This window comes from Suncus etruscus, chromosome 12 (genome assembly GCF_024139225.1).
Source record: "Suncus etruscus isolate mSunEtr1 chromosome 12, mSunEtr1.pri.cur, whole genome shotgun sequence".
Classification (NCBI taxonomy): Eukaryota; Metazoa; Chordata; class Mammalia; order Eulipotyphla; family Soricidae; genus Suncus; species Suncus etruscus.
This window is the reverse complement of record NC_064859.1, coordinates 75,582,863-75,608,532: the sequence shown is the minus strand read 5'-3', so window position 1 is coordinate 75,608,532 and position 25,670 is coordinate 75,582,863. Positions and strand designations below refer to the sequence as shown.

The following is a 25,670-nucleotide window of genomic DNA, read 5'->3' as shown; positions in this document are numbered from 1 at the left end:
GACTTGAGCAGTTAATACTGCCAGCTGAGATTGGGATCATGAGAGAGAGAGGTCAAGCACAGAGAGAAAGATTGTTTTCTGAACATGTCGGTGTAGGGAGTTGCTGTGAGCCAAATTTTGTTTGCAGTCTTCAGCACCTGCAAACAGGTCCTTCGTAGAGTTCGGGAAAAATTCCACGGGGAGAAGGTGGGCACGAGGAATGGCGAATAACGGAAATATATTGTAGAAATGAATGAAACCACACAGATAGTATGGGGACTCACGTTTACAAGAACGGAGACAAATTTATTTTTTGAGCTGGCTGACTTTTAAAGGTTAGAGGCTAGGAAGGCAGGTGCAAATTCTAGGCATCAAAGAGACTGGGGAAAGAAAGAAAAGACCCTGGCTTAAATTAGCATATTAAAGAGCTGATACTGAAGGTGAAAAGGCAGCTTGTTTTGGGTTCGCTTTGTTTTGGGTAAAACAGAAAAAAACAGGTAATTATCAGGGAAGTTGGAAGAGTGAGGAATGTTTCAGAGTTGGGGGGGGGGAGTGAAAATTACTTTGTTTTGAGCTAAGTTTATGGAAAAACCTGATTTAGGCGCCAAGGTAGCAAAAATTACAGGGAGCTGTTAAGTGGGAGATTTTTGGTGGGATTAGTACTGTCCTTAGAAAGAATTTACTAAGGCCTGATTTCTAATAATGGTTAAAAATAAAGAGAGAGATAGTTACAGCCACATATTAGAATTATGGCCAAACCATCCACGCAAAGGGTCAAGTGATTTTGACTGCTCTAAGTGGGCCTTTTTGGCAAATAATTCCTTTTCAGGAGAGCAGTACACTTTGGTGTGTGCTCCTCCTGAGTGGGATGTGGCAGGGAGTGATGAAACCTGGCTGTCCAGCAGAATCCTCAATGGAATCTTTTATTTGTTTGGTTTGGTCTTTGGGCCACAATGAGGAGGTACTCCTGACTCTATGCTCCTGGCAGTGGTCAGGGAACTGTATGCAATCTAAGTGCTCTCTTCAGCTCTCATGGGATCTTGTAGAATTTCACATTTCGTGGTCTCATCTCTGTTGTACTGACATGGTATGTCTAGAGGGAAGAATCAGAATTGTGTTCATTGACAGCCCCAATGAGCTTGAGGCTCAGGCCCTACCCCGACCCATTCTGGGGCTTGAGAGCCACAGTCAGGGCACAGGAGACTGTAAACAAGAGTCTCTGGACAAGGAAGTCTACACATATGATTTTTGAGATGTGTGCATCAGAGGGAGCACTTGAAATTACCATTAAAGTGTGGGGTGGATAAGACAAGGACTAACATTTAGAGTGGAATCAAAGCTACAATGAGCTGTTGCTCAGCAAGTACTGAGTAGTGCAACAGTCGAGGCAGGAAGCAAAGAGCTGGGAGTTACCACTGTCCTCTTGCCAACTGAAGGGGCAATGCTATAGCCTTAATTGGTCCTTAATTGGTCAATTAATCTTTTCTCTAAGACCTTGTAGTTAATGGCCCACAGTTTTGTCTCTTTCTTACAGTGAGGAAAGGGTTGCCAAGGGTTGCTCACCCCACAGAGCAGGGTAGAACTAGCCTTTCCCGAGTCTGGAGTCCAGGCTCTCTCTAGAAACACGCTGCAGGCTCTCTCTAGAAACACGCTGCTCTTCCATGAAAGATGAGAAATACTGGGTCTTACCCATAAGCTTTTCACTTCCTCGAGTTAAGTGGGTTTTATCATCATAGTGGGTGCAGGAGCATGACTTTGGGTTCTGGTGATTCTGGGAATAAATTGTGGGCAAGGATGTTGGGATCCATGTGAATGTTGAAGGATCTAACATAGTGCCTAGCAGATGAGTGAAACCATTGGGACTGATATGGGAACATGGTTGGATTCCCAGATTCCATGGTCCTCTGAGCACTGTTGGCTAATATCCAGCAGTGCTCAGGGGAACCATGTAGTCTGGGGATAAAACCTAGGTCTCCTGCATACAAAGCCAACATTCAGCCTATTGAGCTGTCTATACCTTTTTTTTTCTTTCTTTTTTTTGGTTTTTGGGTCACACCTGGCAGCGCTCAGGGGTTACCCTGGCTCTAGGCTCAGAAATCACTCCTGGCAGGCTCGGGAGACCATATGGGATGCCGGGATTTGAACCACTGTCCTTCTGCATGCAAGGCAAATGCCCTACCTCCATGCTATCTCTCCAGACACCTCTCTTTCTCTTGATGTATCTGATAGAAAAATTTTAAAATATGCATGACTCTCATGCTATTTCAGTTATTTCAGTTAATCAATGCTGGCCTAGACTTAGCTACTTAGTTTAGGATGTGAGAAAGTCCAGGATATAATAGTACTTGTAGATTAGTTAGGGGCATGGGCACTATTGAGGTTGGTTAACTCATAATTGATTTTCCTATTGCAGCCAAGAAGGAAATGCAGAGAGACCCTTACTTAAAGTCCATATCATCCCTGAGCTGGTGTGCATGCCAGGCTGGCGTGCCCTCAGTTCCATTTTTCAAAAGGGGAGTTTGCATGAGCTCTACTTGTGTTCAGACTTGGGAGGTCAATCCCTGTGCATTCCCTGCTTCCTCCCTTTAATGTCTGTAAAGACTGGTTAGCAGCAGTGGAACCACTAAAAAATTCTTGATCTCAGACTGCACAGAAATTTATTCTCCAGAGTTCTCTAGGGAGGCCTGAAGTGGAACTGTTGGGGGCTGGAGTGACAGGCCATGGTGTTGGCCCGAGGGTGGTCCACCTCAGTGTGTGCTGAGTTGGAGATGCAGACGGAGCTAGAGTCCTGATGTGGGCTTGGTTTTTCTTTCCAGTGGTCCTACTCAGCCTTAAAATTAAGTACAGACTTATAAAATTACTTATAAAGGGATAGTTGACAGTTTGTACAGAAGATATAATAGCATTTAAACGAACAGGAAGATAGTAGTATTTGAAAGAACTAGAAGAACTCATCCTTACTAGGAAGCTCACCACAGCAGGGCAAAGGGATAGGACAGGAAATGGACCACTACAACAATGCTAGAGGGAAATGGTCACTGCATAAGAACTACCACAGTGACTGGCTGGAGGTTGGGGGACAGGAGGGAATCTGGGGATTTGAGTGGAGAGAGGTAATGCTGGTGAAGAGATGGGTGCTTGAACGTTTTATGCCCAAAGCTCAATCATGAATAACTTTGCAACTTTATAATTCACAGCGATTCTATAAATAATCATAAATAATACAAAAAAATACATGGAGCCTAGAGGACCGGGTAGAGAGCTCTAAGGGCTGGTGGGCATTCTTTGTGTGAGGGAGGCCTGGGTTGAGTCCTATACCACAGGGCTCTTCGCACTGCCAAGAAAGACCCCTGAGCACCACTGGGTATGCCCTCCCCACACCCCCAATTGAAAAAAATCAAACCCACATAAATACTAAACTAAAAATGTCAGTGTCTGGGATTAGCACGTTGGTTTTTTACAGCCTGAATTAAAAATGTTCATTGCATTTTTAAGTGGTTGGGGAAAAAATTAACAGTAAAAAGAAGCATGTGTGACAGGTGAAACAGGAGCATGAAATTCCAAGTCCATGTCTTTGGGTGGTGGCAGTTCCCAGAAACACAACAGTTCTCCTTCACTGCCATGTGGTGCTCAGTGGCTTGGCACCACTACCACTGGCAAATAGTCGTAAGAGAGAACATATGGCTGCCACCCTAAAGTACTTACCACCCACATTTTACAGAAACAGCTCGTAGTCCCTGGTTTGCATTATTCCTGATTCACGGAAAAGAAAGGTTGCTTTGCCCCAGTACTGATCTTGTGGGATGTTTTAAACACAGCAGAGCTGAAAATGGAGCCAGGCTCACCATTTTTTCTACTCCACTAGAGTCCGTAAGCAACCTTTGCTTTAGTGACTGTTCAGTCCGAGAGTCTTCGAGTTATTGAGCCTTCGTGTGCATGGTATAGTGCTCCTTTACCTTCAGCGCAGAGTGGAGACTGCTAGAGCTCTGGGCTTCTGGGGTATGAAAACATTCTTCATTCTCTAACAGCCAGACCATTTTCAGCTGGCCCAGGCTGCCCCTAAAGTGCCTCCCTCCCCATTTTGATTTTGGGCCACACCCAGCATCTCTCAGGGGTTACTCCTGGTTCTGCACTCAGAAATTGCTCCTGGCAGGCTCGGGGGACCATATGGGATGGCAAGAATCAAACCCGGGTCCATTCCAGTCGGCCTCATACAAGGCAAATGCCCTACCACTGTGCTATCACTCCAGCCCCTAAAATGCCCTTTTTTAGCCCTTTTGATGGGGACCAGATTACTCAGGACTACCAGCATTGACCATGTAGGATGTGAAGTTGTTGAATGTCTCCGGTTTCTTTCCATCTTTAGTTTCTGTTCCATCTGTACAGACTCTGTCTGCATAGTTTCTTTCTCCATGACATCAGCTCTCCCAAGACCAGGCCAGGAATCTTCCGGACTCTGTCATCCTGGGTATCTGTGATTATTTTTCATGGTGTCCTTTTAGTCTTGTTTGCCAGCCCTTGTTCTTTTTCTGAAATATAACAGATTTGGAAACTTGCTGCCTCCAGGAGTGAGTATTGGGCAGAGAGTTGTCTGGAACAGAGTGTGTGGGCTGGAAGGGTGACCCCCCAAACCATTGCTTCACAGTGTCCTCCTCCCTGAAAGGGTTTGGAGAGAGCAAGAGAGCAATGACTGTTACTGAGAGCTCACTTTTTCTCTTCCTCTTTTTTTTTTTTTTAAATTAAATCACTGTGAGATACAGAATAAAAAGTTGCTGAGAGTTAAGTTTCAGTCTTTGTGTGTGTGTGTGTGTGTGTGTGTGTGTGTTACTCCTGGCTCCATGCTCAGAAATTGCTCCTGGCAAGCACGGGGGACCATATGGGACGCAGAGATTTGAATCGATGACCTTCTGCATGAACCTCCATGCTATCTCTCCGGCCCCTAAGTTTCAGTCTTTTTTTTTTTTTTTGGTTTTTGGGCCACACCCAGTGATGCTCAGGGGTTACTCCTGGCTATGCGCTCAGAAGTCGCTCCTGGCTTGGGGGACCATATGGGACGCCGGGGGATCGAACCGCGGTTCGTCCAAGGCTAGCGCAGGCAAGGCAAGGCACCTTACCTCTAGCGCCACCGCCGGGCCCCTCAGTCTTATGATGTTCTGACACCCTTCATTAGTACTCATTTCCTGCCACCAATTTCCTCATTTACCCTTCTGTCCCCCTCCCCCATCCCCAGCCTGCCTCTGTGGCAGCTGTTTTTTTCTTCAAGAGGTCACTTCTTTTTTGTTGGTTTGTTATTTTGATTTTGGACCACACCCAGCGTCTCTCATAGGTTACTACGGTCTCTGTGCTAGCAGTCACTTCTGACAGGCTCAGGAGACCATATGGGATGCTGGGGATCGAATCCAATCGGTGCATTCAAGGCAGACACCCTTCCCACTGTGCTGTCAGTCCAGCCCCAGAGAAGTTAATTTTTTTTTTTTTTTGGTTTTTGGGTCACACCCGGCAACGCTCAGGGATTCCTCCTGGCTCTACGCTCAGAAATCGCTCCTGGCAGGCTCAGGGGACCATAAGGGATGTCGGGATTCGAACCACCATCCTTCTGCATGCAAGGCAAACGCTTTACCTCCATGTTCTCTCTCCGGCCTCGAGAAGTAATTTCTTAAAGGTTACTTAAACACAGAAATTAGCCAGATAATATGCTTCATGAGATCGTCAGCCCCGAAAGACAAGTCCCTTGCTGGCTTGTTTGGGTTTTGTTATGAGTGCGGCTGATTCACGGGCTATGCTATCTTTCCCTTGCCTCACCACACCTGCCTTGCCCTTAAATAGTCTCTATGTTTTGTGCCTAATCCTTAGGAGCTTATTCATATTTTGGAAAAGCTAGAATGTCGTCCTTTCTTTATCTCCTCCCTTACTCATTTCACTGTAATTAAAGAAAGCCGAATCATGATCACTGTTTGGTAATGTGTCTCTACTACTACAAGACGGCTCAGGATATTGAGAAATGGTTTCGCCTCCCCGCCTCCTGTCATGCTCGGGCTCCTGTTGCTCAGTCCACCTTCAAGAAGCTGCATCCTTGTGTCCGTGACTGTTCTGCAGGTCCAAACACTCTGGGGGCCGCGTGGGCTGCAGCTTTTGGTGAATCAAGCTCCTGTTTGCCTCACCTCCATCCCACCCCACACCTGTGCCATTGGGCTCTCTGGTTTCCAACCCACTGATGGCAAAAGAAGACATTGAAGGCCCAGAGAAATAGCACAGCGGTGTTTGCCTTGCAAGCAGCCAATCCAGGACCTAAGGTGGTTGGTTCAAATCCCGGTGTCCCATATGGTCCCCCGTGTCTGCCTGAGCAGACAGCCAGGAGTAACCCCTGAGCAACGCCGGGTGTGGCCCAAAAACCAAAAAAAAAAAAAAAAAAAACCAAACAAAAAAAAACAAAAAGAGAAGACATTGAGCTTTCAATTGGAAAGGTTGACTTCTGGCCCTCCTTTTCCCACCTGCCATTGGGGCTTCCAGGGTCTCCTTACTAGTCAATGCGAAGTGGCTATATTCTGCTACTTTCCTCCCGGCACACAGAAACCAGCCATTGAGAGAGTCCATGAATATCCTTGGTGCCCTTTGTGCTACAATCTGTTTTCCACACTTGATCAATTGAGCACAGGGAGAGAAAGTACTGGCCATTTCCCTGGGTTCTAGTCAATGCTCACCTCTGTTCTGAACTGTTTGTTGGTCTATGCTAGTGCCCCGAATTTCAGATCTAGCTAGTCTGAGAGTAGGATTCAGTTTCGCTTTTACTTTGTGTATGGATTTCCCACCCACCGCAGACTGATTCTTTGGCAAAATACAATCAGAAAGAACTCCTTGTGAAGGAAGCACTCACGTTTGCATTTCACCACACCAAGGCTACTCCCTGGTTGTGGTGATATTGTTAGCAGGTTTTTGCATTCTTCTTTCCAGTGTCTACTCTCACCTGACATGTTGCCACTTTAAGGCTGTCCTGGGAGCTCACATTGAGTGGTACAGGTGTTGCATATTATTTGGGGGGCGGGGGTCAAGTGTCTGGCTTGGGGCTAGTCTTGGGGGTTGTACATGCCAGCCTAGTGGTGCTGCTGGGGAATGGAACTTGGCACCGCATGCCAGACACGTGCTCCAGCGCTCTGAGCTGTTCCCTCTTCGGCCCCTCTCTCCTCATTCCCCGGTCATGATCATAGCATGCTTCTCAAGTGCCCAGAAAGCTGCTACCCTGTCTGTCCTCTTACCAATGTTTATCTGACGTTCTGAACTAACTCTAATTCCTTCATGGTGCGATTTGTCTGCTTCGTGTTTGAAACTCCTTGGGCTGATGTGTGGCTGTTTCCTTTTGTCATCTTTGATTGGGTTCAGGCCTGAGCCTCCCGTTCCAGCTTGGTAGGAGGTCAGCTTGTCCCATTACCCATATATGGACAAGCCTGCTTCCATTGCCTTGTAGACCGCAGCATGCTGCATCCAGCCTGGATCTTTGGCGTTTCAGATTAGTTGTCTCTGAGGTTGGCTGGCTGGGTGTGGCTCTGTCTGCCTGTGGAATGTTCTCTGTGGGCAGGCGGTGTTGAGCTGGGCCACTGACAGCAGGCTTCAGGGCTCAGCAGGAGCCTTCTCTTGGGTTGTGAAGGGTCCCTGGAGGACTTCTTGGGCCATGTTTAAAGAGCTGAGGAGTGAGCAGTTCTGTGGGGAGACCTAGGGGGCAGTCAGGGAGTGAGTCATCCGCATTTATTTCCAGACAAGAATGAATGGCCGATGAAAGGTTTCACTGGGCCAGGAAATACACCTGATTTTTTGTGTTGCCTTAATTTAAATTTCCTTTTGGTTGATTTTTTGGACCATATCTGATGATATGATGGGCTTAACCGGTACTGGTGGGGCTCAGGGGACCAACCATACAGTTGGTGGTGGGGATCAAACTCTTTAGCTTTGTGCTAAGCCTTAACCACAGTAGTGTCACTCCCAGTGGTCCTCAAACTATGGCCTGCGGGCCACATATTGTATTTGTATCTGTTTTGTTTCTTCATTGCAAAATAAGATATATGCAGTGTGCATAAGAATTCATTCATAAGTTTTGTTTTTACTATAGTCAGACCCTCCAGTGGTCTGAGGGACAGTGAACTGGCTCCCTGTTTAAAAAGTTTGAGGACCCCTGCTAGCCCCTAGATGTACATTCTGTCTTCTCTTGACTTTACTGAGTCCTTTTGAATGTTTGTGTGTTTGTGTGAGTATGTCTGTGCGACTATGTATATGTAAGTGTGTATGTGTGTGTGTGTGTGTGTGTGTGTGTGTGTGTGTGTGTGTGTGTGTGTGTGTGTGTGTGTGTGCGTGTGTGTGTGTGTCTGTCTGTCTGTCCTGGCTCCAATTCAGGTCTGGCTTCCGCTTTGGAATTCTAATGTAAGATGTGATTCTGGGACCACAGACATAGTTCAGTAGACTGAATGCATATGCTTTGCATATGTGGAAGGTCTGAGTTTGAACCCTGGCACTGCATGGTCCCCCAAGCACTACTAGGAGTGACCCCTTAGCACAGAGACTGGAATAGCACTGCCAAGTGTGGGTCCCTACCCAAAATGAAGCTAAATTATTAAACACTCTCTTGCTTGAACCTCTTAAAATTCCTCTGTGAGTTATATTAGTATCATCAGGGCTATAACATAGTAAGTCTTCAATGCTTAGGGATTACTCCTGGCTCTTTGCTCAGACATCGTTCCTGGTAGGTTTGAGGGGACCATCTGTATGAAGTTTAAAACAGAAATTAGAAACTAATTTGCTGTGATATTTTGCGGGAAACAATTTACTTGTGCCAGAACCCAAACCCAGGACCTCAACACACACAAGGCAAGCGCTCTACTGTTGAGCTACAGTCCCAACTGTCCCCTGACAATTCGATTCCTGGTTAAAAGAAACGAGTAGCCTTAACTTCCGAACGATAATGATGATGCACTCAAGCTGCCTTCTGTCTAGGAGTTGGCAACTTTCAACTCTTTCCTGAACATATGGTTGCATGCTATGTGTAAATCTGGGCCCTTTCTGGTTGCCTCTGCTCTTGTACCCAAAGCCTGAACATTTGGAGCCGGGAAAGTCGTTCTTTCAGTGGACTGAAGGTGCCTCCTCCCCCCAGTTCTTCCATCTCTCTTGTTCTGAGCACCTCAAGCATTTCAAAATGTAACATGAACATAAAAGGGTACTTACTTAATCCCCCCTCTCCCCCCGCATGCTTACCTTTCTGATTGTGTTTATTTTTAGGGATGCTTCTTACTGCCAACGAAACCCCCAAGATGGGCATCTATTACATTCCGGTAAGTAATGCACCAAGGAGCTATGATTAAAATTGGGCAAGCCACGGAACTTTATTTTTGAACAGAACGTACATTTGTATGAATCGTAGGAGACCCAGTTTTCACTTCTAATTCCTGGGTCTGTTTCTCTATGGGGGCTTTCTGGATGAATGTTAGCTTCTTAGGCCTTTTTGGTTTCACCTTTGTAACTCATCCTTGTAGGGAAAAAGTGTACAGGGAAAGAAAAGCTACAAAGACTACTCTCAGGTTATACAGGAGAGTGGGGAGAGTGAGCACATGAGTTATTTCTGCTCAGCTAAGCATTGTGCTGAAACTAGTACTGAAGTGCTCCTTCCTGACCTATCTCTGTGCCCTGCTGCCTTGCACAGAGTGATATTTTTAATGCACTTGTCTTTACTTGGAACTTACTCTTTGTGATACTCCAAAGGCAACAGAGAGCCTGATATTTTCAAAAGATTTTTATCAGAGCTACCCTGGTTGATATTTGGCACAAAGCTTTGTTAGAGGCCTATGGAACCAAAGAAATGTGTGTGTTTAATGTGTGATTCATGCCAAGTGTAAGACGTTTGGACTGTGACTTGTAGTAACATAAATCAGGCATAAAAGCACTTTCTTTCCCTTTGGCCCAGTGCTAAGTATGAAGACAGCTTAATGTTCTTGAGCTTGCTAATTTCTGCCTTTCTGTCTGATATCATCTTTGCTGAGTGCTTGCAGACTCGATAGATTAAGTGCAAAGGCTGATTTACGCCCTCTTGCCCTCAGCCGCTTGGCACATCCCCATGACTGACCAGGCCTTTCAGAGCCTGATGGATGTTCTCTCCAGCCATTTTTCCCTGTCAGAAACCACCGTCTGTTACAAGCCTGGTTTGCTTGCTGAGTTTTGAAATGTTAGCATTTTTAGCTACTGCTTCTCATACTGATGCTGGGAATAGTTTTGAGAGAGACACAGTGACAGAGGGACAAAGAAAGAGAGAAAGATAGACAGACTGTGTCTTTAAATTTCTGTAATTTAATCTTAGTTATGTTCTTTATAATCAAGTCAGTTGGCAGCTGTGTAGACTCTTAGAGGAATTCCACGATTCCTGATGACTCCCAGCCCTGGGCCCCAGCCAGTCAGTATTGGAAAGGTTTCTGAGTTCCAAGTCCCCTGTGCATCGGCAAGCTCCTGCAACTACTCATTACATAGAAGCTATCTGCTTGCTTGCTTTATGACATATAAAGTTGTCTAAACTTGATGCAAATAATGTTGTTTAGGAAGCTCTTTGAATTTAAAAGAATGAAAGTCAATTAAGAATACATATTTTGGGCCCGGAGAGATAGTACAGTGGCGTTTGCCTTGCAAGCAGCCGATCCAGGACCAAAGGTGGTTGGTTCGAATCCCGGTGTCCCATATGGTCCCCCGTGCCTCCCAGGAGCTATTTCTGAGCAGACAGCCAGGAGTAACCCCTGAGCAATACCGGGTGTGGCCCAAAAACCAAAAAAAAAAAAAAAGTATATATTTTATACTTACCTGGCAGGGGAGATACCATGATCATGAAGGTGGTTTCCCCAGGGCGAGGCTTATCCATTGCACTCTGGGTGTGCTGACCCCTGCGATTTCCCCAAATGTGGGAAACTTGACTACATAATTTGTGGTAGTGGGGGACTGCGTTCACGCTCTCCCCTGAAAAAAAAAAAAGATACGAATATATGTTTTGGGGCCGAAGTGATAGCACAGCGGTAGGATGTTTGCTTTGCACGCAGACGTCCCTGGATGGATCCGGGTTCAATCCCTGTCATTCCATATGGTCTCCTGAGCATTCCAAGAGAAATTTCTGAGTGCAGAGCCAGGAATAACTCCTGAGTGCCGTTGGATGTGGCCCCAAAACCCAAACCCCTCCCCCCAAAAAAGAATATATGTTTTGGGGCTGGAGAGATAGCATAGCGGTAGGGCATTTGCCTTGCACCAGCCAACATGGGACAGACCCCGTTCAATTCCCAGCATCCTATATGGTCCCCTGAGCCTGCCAGGAGTAACCCTGAGAGCTGCTGGGTGTGCCCAAACACCAAAAAAAAAAAAAAAAAAAAAAAAAAAAAAAGAATATATGTATATATATATATATATTTTTTTTTTTTTTTTTTTTTTTTGAGGCACAATGAAGATCATACGCAGTGTTCCCTAAGTCAGCCTTTCTCTTTGGTGGGGTGGGGCAGGTAATGCTTGGGGACTTAGGGCTCTTCCAGGTTGCTTGTCCAGCCCTGCTAGGTGGTTGGTACTATGACCCAGACATCGTGGCACTGCTCAGGCCCACTGCTACTGGGAACAGCTCTCGTGGTGCTTAGGGTCTTCCAGGGGTCATGCTCATGGGGGCTGCCTTGTGCCGGAATGAACTTCAGTCCTTCCTTCTTCATGGCATCTATGCATGCTTGATCCCTACCACTTTGATGGGCATGTATTTGAAAAGATTTTAGAAAATAACTTCCTATTTACTCTTACTGAAATATTTTCATTACTTTTAATAAATCAACAAAATCTACTCAATGCTCTAACATTTACTATTTAATTTAGAAATACATACTAAGTTAAAGAGTAGTTCTTAGAAGTCAAAGCAATAAAACAGCAGATAAGGCATTTGCCTTGCATGTGACCAACCAGGGTTTGATCGCTGGCATCATATATGTTCTCCTAAGCCCACCAGGAGTGATTGCTAAGCACAGAGCTAGGAGTAACCCCAGAGCATCTCCTGTTGTGACACAAAAACAAAATAAAAAAGGTAATTCTGGAGCCAAATCTCCTACAACTGGAGCAGAGTTCAAAACAGATTTATTAGCCCACACTAGGGCCTTCATTTCTTTTTTTATTTTACTATTTTCCATTTTTTTTATTGAGGTATTGTGATAAGTGATGCTGTTGATGACAGTTTGATGCATACACCGGTCTAATACCACACCCTCCACCAGTGCCCCAAGAGACCCTCCCATCCATCCCCATCACTTCACTCAGGTGAAATCAGTTCCATGGACCAACTCTCCAGTTCTGCCTTTTGTGCCTGTTTGTTGCTCCCTTATTTCCCCTTCTCTCCTTCCCTTTCTCACTCCCTGCCTTCTTAATTGCTTTCCTTCTTTGGGGGGAATATAATCATAATTTTTCCTTACTCAGAAAATCCCTTTTGATTTAGTAATTCTATTTCTGCTAGGAAATGCACTTGAGCTTTTCCAACATAAGTCATAAATCCCACAAAAAGTTCTGCCAAATAGCTGAATAGGTATTGAGAAGCATAGAACCTCAGTACATTTATTGTTTTTACAGAAGTATTATAAAATGTGTAGTAACTATAAACTCATACATATCCTTACAAGGGCATGTAAAGGCAGAGAAATGCAAATTTTTAATAGCTAAATTTTATGATATTTATTACAGAGTTAAATCTGATGAATGTCATGAGTTGTATCACTCACAACCCAAAAATGGTTCACAAAAGAGTCAGATCTTTTGATACCTTCTTTGGGTTCTCTTTCTCTGTCCACATGGGACCTAGTCTAGAGGTTAGACAAGAGCCTGGTCAATAGGCTGGGTGTGGGGTCATTGTTGAATTCAGATAAACAGTGAGTCAGGGTCATTCCTACTGTCAGTGTCAACCTCCCTCTACCAATGAACTCAGAGTGCATCCTATACCACCACTCTCTGCTCCCTGGCCTGCCAGTATAACAGGCCCATTTAAGTTTAGATTTTTTTTTTTTAAAGTTTAGGTCTCTTGATTTTATTGTAGTTGACTTTGGCTTGGTTATTTAGTTCTGTCCTTAGTTTTTCCATCAATGTATAGAAGTACTTTCTTTGAAATGTTGCTAAAAAGAGATTTTGGTATAGAAATGGTTGACTCCTGTCATTGGTAAATTGAATTTGTTAGTCAAGGTTCTAAAGCCCAGCCATGAAGTCAGATCATGGTTTTGGAGGTATATCTGGATACTTTTTGATCATCACTCTGTCACCTCCCTTACTAGGCTTTTTTTTTTTCCTCAAGCTTCATATATCAGATATTATTACTCTTCGCTTTGGTATAATGTTTCAGGTCATTATGAAGCATTAAAAGCATAGCTGTCGGATGCTTCCTAATTATTTTTCTTCTTTTTCACTCCTTAAGAAGGTGGCATTTTGGGGCCAGAGAGATCGCATGGAGGCAGGGTGTTTGCCTTGCATGCAGAAGGACGGTGGTTCGAATCTCAGCATCCCATATGGTCCCCCGAGCCTGCTGAGGTGATTTCTGAGCGCAGAGCCAGGAGTAACCCTTGCGCTGTTGGGTGTGACCCCCCCTAAAAAAAAAAAAGGTGGCACTTTGTTTCTTTTCTTTTTTTTCAAACTTTATTTATTTATTTATTTATTTATTTATTTATTTATTTATTTATTTATTTTTGGTTTTTGGGTCACACCCAGCAGCGCTCGGGTCACTCCTGGCTCCACGCTCAGAAATCGCTCCTGGCAGGCTCGGGGGACCATATGGGATGCTGGGATTTGAACCAATGACCTTCTGCATCAAAGGCAAATGCCTTACCTCCATGCTATCTCTCCGGCCTTTTTTTTTTTCAAACTTTATTCATTTATTGATTAATTGACTGATTGGTTGTTGGGCCACACCCAGCAGTGTTCAGGGGTCACTCCTGGCTCTGTACTCAGAAATCCCCCCTGGCAGGCTGGGGGACCACATAGGATGCCTGGAATCAAACTGGGTCCCTCTCAGGTCGGTCACATTCAAGACAAATGTCCCACCACTGTACCATCCCTCTGGCCCCGGCATTTTGTTTCTAAGCATAGAATCAGGTAGTAACTCCTGAGCACTGTCAGGTGTGGTCCAAAAAGCCCACCCCCCCAAAAAAAAAGGAAGAAGCTAGTCCAAACTCTAAATCCATTAACCAATTTAACATTAGACATGACAATATCTTAAAATATATGTCCAAAGTCTTATTTGGACAACTTGTCCCAGTTGTGTGTGTCAATGTCAAGTTGAAGCACAGCACATGGTGCCCACAGTTGGTTAGGTGACAGGAACCAAATGGCCCCTAAGCCCTGAAATAGTCACCCATTTACTTTGTTCTTAGTAAATAGAGGTGACTGTTTCTGTATTTTAATTGTAAATACAGGAGGTCAACAAGGGCTTTCCCTGACTCAGCAAGGGTCAGTTGACATTGCTCTGCTCAACTGAGAACATGATGGCGCGTCAAACTGGCTTACAGCTGTGTTTGTGAGTTGATAGTTGGAGCAGCAGTGATTATGGACAAGTTCATACCATGAAGTGCTGCAAGAAAGAAGGAAGTTGGAGGGGCTGGAGTGATAGCACAGTAGTAAGGCATTTGCCTTGTGTGCAGCTGACTAGGGAGGACCCAGGTTTGATCCTCGGCATCCCATATGGTCCCCTGAGCCTCCCCGGAGCAATTTCTGAATGCAGAACCAGGAGTAGCACCTGAGCGTATCTGGGTGGTGTGGCCCAAAACCAAAAAAAAAAAAAGGGGGGGGGGCCCAGAGAGATAGCACAGTGGCGTTTGCCTTGCAAGCAGCCGATCCAGGACCCAAGGTGGTTGGTTCGAATCCCAGTGTCCCATATGGTCCCCCGTGCCTGCCAGGAGCTATTTCTGAGCAGACAGCCAGGAGTAACCCCTGACCATCGCTGGGTGTGACCCAAAAACCAAAAACAAAAAAGAAAGGAAGTCAGAATAATGATAAATATGTTGCTGTTACATACCACCAGTGGCTAGAAAGGAAGTCAGAGTAATGATGATAAATATGTTGCTGGTGCATACCACCAGTGGCTCACACTTGAATACGGTTTAATTAACTCTGCCAATGTAAATGCTTGTTTTAGGTTGTCCAGGTGCTGGGAACCAATTGTCAGTACCTTATATCATTATTTTATAAAGTTAAATATCGGAGTTTTCCTCCTGCTTTATAAATTCAGGGCAAAATGGTGAATGACAAGTTTGTTCCACAGTTTATAGGCTTTATTTTCTTTCATCCCTCGAGTATAGATTTCTGTAAACTATTAATCTATTTGCAGACATCTGCAAATGGTCAGAACCTAGGAACTAATCCACGATGCTTGATGTTGCCAAGGGGGAACAAATTGTCAGCCATAAATCAAAGAATTGGCAGAGAAGAAGTCAGGTCAGAAGACAGAGTGTGTTTTTCCGCTGCCCTGGGCTATCCCTCTGTGAGTCAGGCAAGGGACTGTGCTTGAGCTTCTGATACCTGCATGCTGCACCTTTGTTGGCAGCATCTCCCGGGCTCTGGCAGGGCACGTCACTAGGCTCCATGGGACTTCTGAGATGGTCCAAATGTAATTTCCCCCAAAAGATGAAATCCTGACTTCTACCCAATCAGCTTGCATTAAAACTTTCATCTAACAGTAAGTGAGGGAGGGCATAAAACACTTTGCTGCATGTAACATATAACATTGGATCAAGAGCCAATGTTTTGTTTCGTTTTTAATTTTTTTTTAGGGTTTTGGGCCATGCCTCGGAGTGCTCAGGTGTCATTCCTGGCTCTGTGCTCAGAAATTGCTCTTGCAGGCTCAGAGGACCACAGCTCTACCTGCTGTGTTATCACTCTGGCCTAAGAGCCCAATGTTAAAACACAGGCTTACATGGTATAGAGTTCTGGAGAGTTGGAAACAGCAACTTGCATTCACACCACCTATTGCAAAGGTATGGTGGGTCTCATACCTGCACCAAGGTTATTATTGGCCTGTCTCCAGACGACTGTCTTGCCTTGTTTTCAGTCACACACATTTTATGCAGTTGGAAACTGGATGCTCTATTAGATACATTTCATGAATGTGCCCTAACCAAGGTTCTGGCATACCAGTTGTATGTGTCAAGTTCATTGAAGCAGGGGTGGCAAACAAGTTCGACACAAAGAGCCAAAATTTTAAATTGTGAGAGTCAGAGAGCCACACCACGCAGTGACCTGCCAAAACAGACAAACACACAAAAGCATACAATTTTAACAATAATATATTAAACACATACTGCATTTTGCCATTTTGAGTGAGGGTAAAAATCCTGCAGTGATGGTGAGGGTGTGCTGCGTCCTCCACACTAAGAACTAATGGCAAGATGTGACACGTGGGTCCACCACCCTTGCTGGCCTGTGCAGTTGTTTCCGAGGGATGGGAGACAGGATGACGCAGCCTGGGGGCGGAACTAGCGCTCGGAGATCTCTCCTCCGAGGTCCCTACTCAGAAGCAGCAGAACAAAATCCAAACTTGGCAAAGAGCCACAATATACAAAATAATAAGAGACAAAGAGCCGCATTCATTTTGGCCGGGAGCTGTGTTCGCCACCCCTGCATTGAAGCATAGCACAGTGTGAAGGACTCAGTGCCACAGATGATTAGGTGGCAGTAATCGAATGTCCCCTAAGCCCTGAAATAGTTACCCAGCCATTTCAGAAGAAGCTGCTGACCTCTGCTACAGGAGGCAGAGCTTCCTGTTGAAGTGCAAAATTCATCACTTATCTACTTGTGTGTTTTCCCCTAACATAATGTGAAACACCAGATGTGGCTTTATCTTTTCAACTGTCATACCACCACTACAGCAGCATAACAGCAGTGACTGTTACAACCGCAGAGATTTTCAATTACTGTGTGTTGAAAGTTAATAAGGCAAATTCATGCAGGAGTAATCAAATTTAACTCTGGTAAATCTTAGATAATGGGATAATGGGTATATATTTCCACAATGATTAGTTTGCAGTGCTTTTTTTTTTTTAAGGTTTTCTTACGCCATATTCAAAATTAGGATTTGCCTTTTTCTACTACCATGATGGAAATGCAGAAGTGGAGAGGGTAGTTACTAAGTGCCAGGATGTAATTTTTATCTAGTGGAATAAGAATCAGCTCCTTTTCCCTGACAGTACAGAGACTGAGTGGCCAGATTAGAGACTCCTTGCATGATGCAGTCATTTTTGTTTTTTGTTTTTTGAACTCTACCTAATGGTGCTCAGGGTTACTCCTGGTTCTGCACTCAGAAATCACTCCTGGCTCGGGGAACCATATGGGTTGCTGGAGATCGAACCCACGTCAGCTGCATGCAAGGCAAATGCTCTACCGCTGTGCTACCACTTCGGCCCCTGAAATCATGTTTTGATTACTGACAATTTCTAGAAGTTAGGCCTTGTCCAGCAGGTTTGTGGACTTATGAAAGTCACCGATTACAGAGGAAAGGCTGAACCCTACTCGTCGATAGTGTCTGATGGAGAGAAGCAGGCTATGGAACAGAGAGAGTTGGGATCAGGCGCCCCTGCCAGTGTCTGTGTCTAGGAACCTTGATGATGGTGTCTGTCCTTGAGAAGATATACATTAGAGCAGCCATTCAAAGGAATAGTACTTTTCTGCAAGGACAAATGTCATCCTAACATCATGATTGTATCCCCAAAATGCGTCAGTGTAAACTCAAAAGCTCTAACTTGGAGGTAGATACTGTGCTAAATGTTAGGATATAGAAAAGCAGAGACACAAAGCCTGTCCATAAGCTTCTTGCTGTCTGTGGATTTTTTTTTTTTTTTTTGGTCTGGATTTTTGGCTTCAGGCTTCTCTGCTATTCCTGCTCAACTGCTGCTTGTCCAGCTGTTAGAAAGGAGATATCCAGAATGCCTGCACTCTTTACGGGCGGCAAGAGAGGGCTAATCTTATCTTACATTATTTTCAGTTCTCTGGCCAAGTTTCACATACTTTCTCTCTGACAAAATCACTCAGATGAAGGGAGCATGGGAGACCTGGGTGGTGTTTTAGAAATGTGCCTATCTGTGGAGTTGGTGTTTCAGACTTGGCAGTCTCCAAGATGGGAAGCAGCGCATGTAGTTTTCTCCTGGGTATCTCCCATGCTGTCCCACTGTACTTACTGGGCAGGCTGCACGTACTCATCCAGTTCAGTGAATGGTCATTAGTACATGTAAAAAACGAAGAAATCTTTATCGGTGCGAAGTTTCGGGCAGCCCAGAGGAAGGCACTGACATGACAAGTCCTGATTCATGACTTCCCGTCTCCCGAGGGAGGGTTCCAACTTAGATGCAGCTGCGGCAGGTGCGCTTTGCCTGCTCCGACATTTGTCTTAGATCTGCCTTTAGCAGTCTCCTGATATCCTGACTGAACAAGAAAATGTACATTTTGAGCTTTAGATAGTTATCCGGGGGAAAAGCGGGGAGAGGAATCATTCTCATTCCAGGAAACACACAGAAAGGGGTTAACATTTTTTTTTTAAAAGGTGCTTTTGGGGCCGGAGAGATAGCATGGAGGTCGGGTGTTTGCCTTGCATGCAGAAGGACGGTGGTTTGAATATCAAAATCCCATATGGTCACCCGAGCCTGCCAGGAGCGATTTCTGAGTGTAGAGCCAGGAGTAACCCCTGAGCGCTGTTGGGTGTGACCCAAAAAACCAAAACAAACTACAAAGAGAAGGTGCTTTTCGGTGTTTGATGGGCCTTCTTCTTCTTCTTCTTTTTTTTTTTTTTTTTCTTTTTTTGGTTTTTGGGTCACCCCGGCAGCTCAGGGGTTACTCCTGGCTCTATGCTCAGAAATCGCTCCTGGCAGGCTCAGGGACCATATGGGATGCCGAGATTCGAACCACCGACCTTCTGCATGAAAGGCAAATGCCTTACCTCCCTGCTATCTCTCCGGCCCCCTTGATGGGCCTTCTAGCTTCAGTGTGTGCCTGGTCTTTTAGTGTCATCAAGGCTGGTGGCTAGGCCATGAGGCTTCACATGCCCAGAAAGCACAGAGGTGTCTCCTTAAGAGCTGACTCAGAAAAGTCAGGCTTTCCCTGCAATATTTTACAATCTGATTATTCTATCAGAACTGAAACTAGTCTTGGGCTAGAGAGATTACAGGGATTAAGGCGCTTGCTCTGCCTGTGGTCCCCCAGAACCACACACGCCAGATGTGCTTCACCTTGAGCAACACTGCACCTAGTAATGACTCCTGGACAGTGCTTGGTGCCTGCTTCTCACTCCCAACAAGGAAAATCAGAGAACTGAAACCATGAAATTAGACTTTAAGAGTGACTTTCAAGGGCTGGAGCAATATAGCACAGCTGTAGGGCATTTGCCTTGACCTGGCCGACCCTGGACGGACCTGGGTTCAATCTCCGGCATCCCATATGGTCCCCCAACCTGCCAGGAGTGATTTCTGAGTGCAGAGCCAGGAGTAACTTCTGAGCTCTACGAGGTGTGGTCCCCCCCAAAACAAAAAAGACTTTCAAGCCAGGAACTAGGGACTGTTTTGCGAGTGGCTAATATGGGTTCCGTCCCCTGCCCCACCAAGACTGATAGTGCTGAGTGTGGAACCAGTAGTAACCACTGAGCACATCTGAGTGCACCCCCCTTAAAAAAAAAAGGGAGCCAGGGAAATAGTTCATTGTGTAGCAGATGCCTCATGTGCAAGTTGCTATCTGATGCCCTGGGGTCAGTTCCCAATGCAAACAGACAGGAAAAGATTTTTAAAGTATAGGGGACTCAGAATGCGGTTTAGTGGTCAAGCACATGCTTCTTATGTGAGGCCCCGGTCCAGTCTGTGGTCAGCCACTGTACATTTATATCTCTGCTATATCAGTATGCCGATGTCCATAGATAGATCAGTGTGCCCGCAATTGGCAGGCTCTGTGTAGGCAAGATCTGTGGGGTTGTTGCTTCTGTTGATGGGGGTGCTTAAATTCATGCACTCTGACAGTGCTACCTGCCAGGGGCCATTCTCTTGGCTTCGGTGCCCACCCAACACTTGCAGTCGAGCTTGCCAGGGCTCACATGCTTTACTGCCAGGACCTGCACAAACAGGCTGCCTGCTGGAGGTGACATTTTGTTGTAGCACAGAGATGCCGGTGGGACCACGCCTGTCATCATCAGAAATCAAACTTATGGTTGCACTCTTATTAATGGCCATGGTTTGGGGGCCTTTCATTTAGATGTTCATGAAAAAATATTTGACAGCTTAGCTTAGTAAACTCAGAAAATGTGTGATCAGGCCTATGTAGCAAAGTCCTGATTTTAGGATGTAGGAAAAGTTTACTCTTACAGGGTGTCTAAAGGAAGAAAACGGCAAATTAGAATGAAAAGCAGTTAACTCTGAATTCACGACACATACTTTTTAGTTGTCTTTATTCATCATAATGCCAGTGGGATATCTGTTTAATTGTGTTCTCCAAGAAAACCATTTTAAAGAGAAAGAAAGACAAATGATCTGGAAAGGTAAGGTAACTCATGGAAGGTCAAAGATTGACTATATATATTCCTATATTTTTATCAGAAACCTTTGTAGGTAACTGACAGTGAAGATCCACACTGTGCATCAAGGTTCCTGCCATAAAATGGACCCAGCTATAGAGTTGATGGGTTTTTTTTTGTTTTATTTGCTCCTAGCTAGTTTCCTCTCTAACCCAGGTACACAGCAAGTAGATAATCTTAGACCTGAAATTGCTTTATAAGGTCTGGCGTTCTGCTTATAATTTTTCAGTTACGTATTTATAATTACGAAATGGGAAGTAAGGCAGAAGTTTCAGATGGCTAATAAAGTGTTCTGTTCCAATACAAACAACTTGTTTGCGCCTTTGCAAAGGGGGGAAATATGGGTTTCCTATTTTAATCCAAACACTTTGAGGCCGTATCATAGTATCTGTGGCCTTTTCCTTAACAAAGGAAATCCTGTCTATTTCCCATCTCAATTTATTGGAGCACAAGAATAGCAAAAAGCATGGATGTGTGTGGCACTTCGGAAGTCATTTTCTACACATCCTGTCACATTTTCAAAAGCTTATCTCAGTTCTGGCTAAGGAAGAGTGCACATGGCTTCTTTATAGGAATCTTTGAGGCACATATGACTTGCATTGGTTTTTATGCTAATGTGTCCGTTGGTGCTTGGTGTGGTTACAAAAGCTGCATGTCAGAAATTCCTCATCTTCTTGAAAATAAGCTTCTTGTCAGATGTGAATAAAATATTGATCAAAGATCCTAACCTGACCCCGACCAAAGATCCTCCTTAGTGCTCACCAAGTTAAACTTTCCCCAGCTTATTTAGAGAAGAAAGAAATGGAGATAAATCTGTTAACTCCTGCTTCCTGCCCTTGGGGCTACCAGGTAGGTGGTGGCAATTGGACCATTGCTGCCATATAAGTAGTGGCAATGCCACCCAGAGATTGGTTTTAATTCCTGCCATTTACAATCCTGTGGCAGGTTGCCTGATAAGCCCTTTCTCTGCTAAAAGAAATTTTTTTTTGGTTTTTGGGTCACACCCAGCAGCACCCAGGGGTCACTCCTGGCTCCAAGCTCAGAAATCGCCCTTGGCAGGCACAGGGGACCATATGGGATGTTGGGATTCGAACCACTGACCTTCTGCATGCAAGGCAAGCGCCTTACTTCCATGCTATCTCTCCAGCCCCTGCTAAAATTTTTTTTAAATTTTATTTTATTGAAACAGTTATGATCTACAGAGTCCTTTATAGTTGAGTTTCAGATATACAATGAGTCAGGGCCATTCTACCACCAATGTCAACCTTCCTCCACCAATGGACCCAGAGTGCATCCTATACCACCACCCTTTGTCCCCTGGCCTACCAGTATAACAGGCCCATTTAAGTTTAGACTGTTAAAGTTTAGGTCTCTTGATTCTATTATCGTTGACTTTGGCTTGGTCTGCTGAATTTTTTTGTGGGGAGAGGTGGAAAGGGATGTTACTGGGAAACCAGGGAGCTAAATATTCCTGGCAAGTCTTATTCTGACTGTGTGTTCTGGATGGTTCAGTACTCTCAAGCAATCCAACAAATGCTAGGTGTATTTAGGGCGACTCTGTTTTGTTCAGGGGCCCCATGGTATACCAGGAATTGAACTTGGGACCGCATACACTCAGCATTTTGAGCTATATCCCTAGGTCCCTACTCTGTGCGTGTGCGTGTGCGTGTGTGCGTGCGTGCGTGTGTGTGTGTGTGTGTGTGTGTGTGTGTGTGTGTGTATGTCTATTTAAATGTCTATTTTTTAATCTTTAAAAATAGGGGGGCCGGGCGGTGGCGCTGGAGGTAAGGTGCCTGCCTTGCCTGCGCTAACCTAGTACGGACCGCGGTTCGATCCCCCGGCATCCCATATGGTCCCCCAAGAAGCCAGGAGCAACTTCTGAGCGCATAGCCAGGAGTAACCCCTGAGCGTCACAGGGTGTGGCCCAAAAACCAAAAAAAAAAAAAAAAAAAAAAAAATAGGATGTTAGGGAAAGTCCTGCCTTAATTGTTAAGATTTCAAATATACATAAAAGTAGAAAGAAATTGGATAAACCCTCATCTACCTGCCTTTTCAGTATTTTCAGCTTAGAGATGAAAATTGCTTATTTTACTATCCCTTTAAAATTCTTCTGAGAGATAGTATTAAGCACCACTTATGGTCCCAAGAGTCTCGCCAAGATTGAGCCCTGAGCATCTGCTGGCAATGCCTGCCAAACTAAAAACAAAAGAAATTCTTTGTTGAGAAATGTTAGAGCGATATTCAATGGCTGAGTTTTGCGTTAATAGCCTTATTCTTAGAAGCTATGTAAATAATAGTGGGACATATTGAAAAAAAGGGCAGTTCTACCTGTATCTTGAATGCATATCTGCTTTTAGTTGTATCATTTGTTTATATTTAAGAGTAGTTGTAAGTTCATAGCAAAACTAAGGGGAAAGCACAGAAAATTCTCATATGCCTCTGGTAGACACACGTGGGTACACACATACTACACAGACATAGATGAAAATATATCCACAAATGCACAGGCTTTGTCCCACTATCAGTCTCCACATCAGACTGGTACATTAGTTACTGTCCACTAATCAACTAATACTAATACATCCACTATATGGATGTATCATTATCTGGAGAATGTGACTTTCTCTCTCTCTCTCTCTTTTTTTTTTTGTTTTTTTGTTTTTTTGTTTTTTTGTTTTTTTGGGCCACACCTGTTTGATGCTCAGGGGTTACTCCTGCCTAAGCTCTCAGAAATCACCCCTGGCTTGGGGGGACCATATGGGACGCGGGGGGGGGGGGGAATCGAACCGCGGTCCTTCCTTGGCTAGCGCTTGCAAGGGAGACACCTTACCTCTAGCGCCACCTCTCCGGCCCCGTGACTTTCTCTTGATGGTATATGTTCTGTGAGTTTTGACCAATGTGCAACTGCTGCATATCGATCATTCTGTATTATACAGAATAGTTTGCTGCTTGCCAAGTTTTTCTCTGCACCACTGATGTGCCCCTTCCCCGAGACCTTGGCAAAGACTGGTCTTCTTATTGTCTCCGTATTTTTGCATTTTCTAGAACATCACAAAGTTGGAATCAGCATGGAAGCAGTCTGGCCATTTCAGCGTGGCTTCTTTCACTCAGTCATCTGTCTCTTAAGAGACAGGGGCCGTTTGCACAGCGGCGTTTGCTTGTAAGCAGCCGACCCCAGACCTAAAGTGGTTGGTTCGAATCCCGGCATCCCATATGGTCCCCTGTGCCTGCCAAGAGCTATTTCTGAGCAGATAGCCAGGAGTAACCCCTGAGCACCGCCAGGTGTGACCCAGAAACAAAACAAAACAAACAAAAAAAGATTCCTCCTCCTGTCATGCGACTTGATAGCTCATTTTTTTTTGATGGCTGTCCTTTCATTGAATGGATGTACTGCAATAGCTTGTTTAAGGACTAATAGTTGCTTCAGTTTTTGCAGTTTACATAAGATCTCTCTCTCTCTCTCTCTCTCTCTCTCTCTCTCTCTCTCTCTCTCTCTCTCTCTCTCTCTCTCTCTCTCCCTCTCCCCCTCCCCCCCCAGGCATGGGGGATGCCAGGATTCGAACCACCATTAGTCTTGGGTTGGCTGCATGCAAGGCAAACAAACACCCTACCACTCTGCTATCTCTCCGACCCTATATAAGACTTCTCTAAACACTCTTGGTCATAATTTTGTTTTCAGCTCTTTTGGGTAAATAGTCAAGAGAGTGATTCCACATTCTGTGGGAAGAATATGTTCTTACCTCTGTAAGGGACTGCCAAAGTGTTTGCACATTTTGGTTTCTGTCAGTGGTGATCAAGAATCCTGTTGTTTCACAGCCTTGCCAGTATTTGGCATTTTGAATTTTAGGTATTCTGAGAGATGTGTAGTGACAGTTCTTTTTTTTTTTTTTTTTTTGTGGTTTTTGGGTCACACCCAGCAGTGCTCAGGGGTTATTCCTGGCTCCAGGCTCAGAAATTGCTCCTGACAGGCACGGGGGACCATATGGGACGCCGGGATTCGAACTGATGACCTTCTACATGAGAGGCAAACGCCTTACCTCCATGCTATCTCTCCGGCCCCGACAGTTCATTATTTTGATTTGCAGCTGTCACTTATTTTTATATCGACCACTGAAGAAAAATCTCATTCTAGTGTTTGTTTTTTGCTGGTTTGATGAGATTGAATGTCTGGAAGGAGTGGATCATTTATGAAACAAATACTTAGTAAATAGTGTTTATGGATCTGTCCTGAGCCTAGAGCATCAAAGATATTTAACTTATGGACTTCCCTAACTCTGAGTTTATTTGAAGGAATTGATAATAAGGCTGATACGGGATTTATATATACAAGGAGGTAAAGGTGCTGCCTGAGGGTGAGAGGGCCTGAGACAGTCCTAGAGACTGAATTTTTTTGTTTGTTTGTTTGTTTGTTTTGGTTTTTGGGTAAGACCCAGAAGCGCTCAGGGAGTCGCTCCTGGCTCTACGCTCAGAAATCGCCCCTGGCAGGCATGGGGGACCATATGGGATGCTGGGATTCAAACCACTGACTTTCTGCATGAATGGCCAACGCATTACCTCCACGCCATTTCTCCGGCTCTAAAGCCTTTTTTTTTTTTGGTGGGGTTGACTGAATTTTTAAGGCCATATAGCAATTATCCAGATTGTCCATTGAAGATGAAGGGGAAAGAATGGTATGGTCAGAAGCGTATTTCTACACTACACACTTGTTCTGAGAAGAGATGTACAGGGGCAGAGAGAGGAAGGGAGGGAAACAGGAGGGACATCAGCACCTGACTGTGACCCTCTTACACTGTGGATGCATTTTTGCCTTTGACTTTAAGTTGAGCACATGCCTTTGATTTTATTACAGTTGGAACCTGTCCATATGTTTTGTTTGGGTTGTTGCCCTTTTCTTTTTTCCCACCTTTCTTAATAGAATAGCTGAGAATAGTTAGGCATTACATTTTGGACTCTCTCCCCAGATTCCACCAAAACAATTTGTTCTGTGAACCCTCCTCTCTTCACAGCCCAGCAAACACTTGCCAGAGATTGCAGTAATAGCTTTGGTCTAGTTGAGTATGCAGGAACCTTTTTGTCATCTCAGTGAGGAATACACACATTTAAAACTCTGAATCAGAGACCGGAGCGATGGCGTAGC

The 25,670-nt window shown here is 44.8% G+C and overlaps 1 protein-coding gene and 1 non-coding gene across 2 annotated transcripts in view; both read left to right on the top strand.

Annotated features, from left to right (window-relative positions):
- Nucleotides 1-25,670, top strand: part of NOL10 (nucleolar protein 10) — a 112,971-nt gene that overhangs the window by 39,298 nt on the left and 48,003 nt on the right. Inside the window, exon 13 of the mRNA XM_049784517.1 lies at nucleotides 9,241-9,293. Within this exon, the coding sequence (XP_049640474.1) occupies nucleotides 9,241-9,293 (53 nt within the window). The remainder of the gene's footprint in view (nucleotides 1-9,240; nucleotides 9,294-25,670) is intronic.
- Nucleotides 10,796-10,959, top strand: LOC126025254 (U1 spliceosomal RNA). The gene has a single exon (XR_007501289.1). It is a non-coding gene; the product is annotated as a U1 spliceosomal RNA (small nuclear RNA).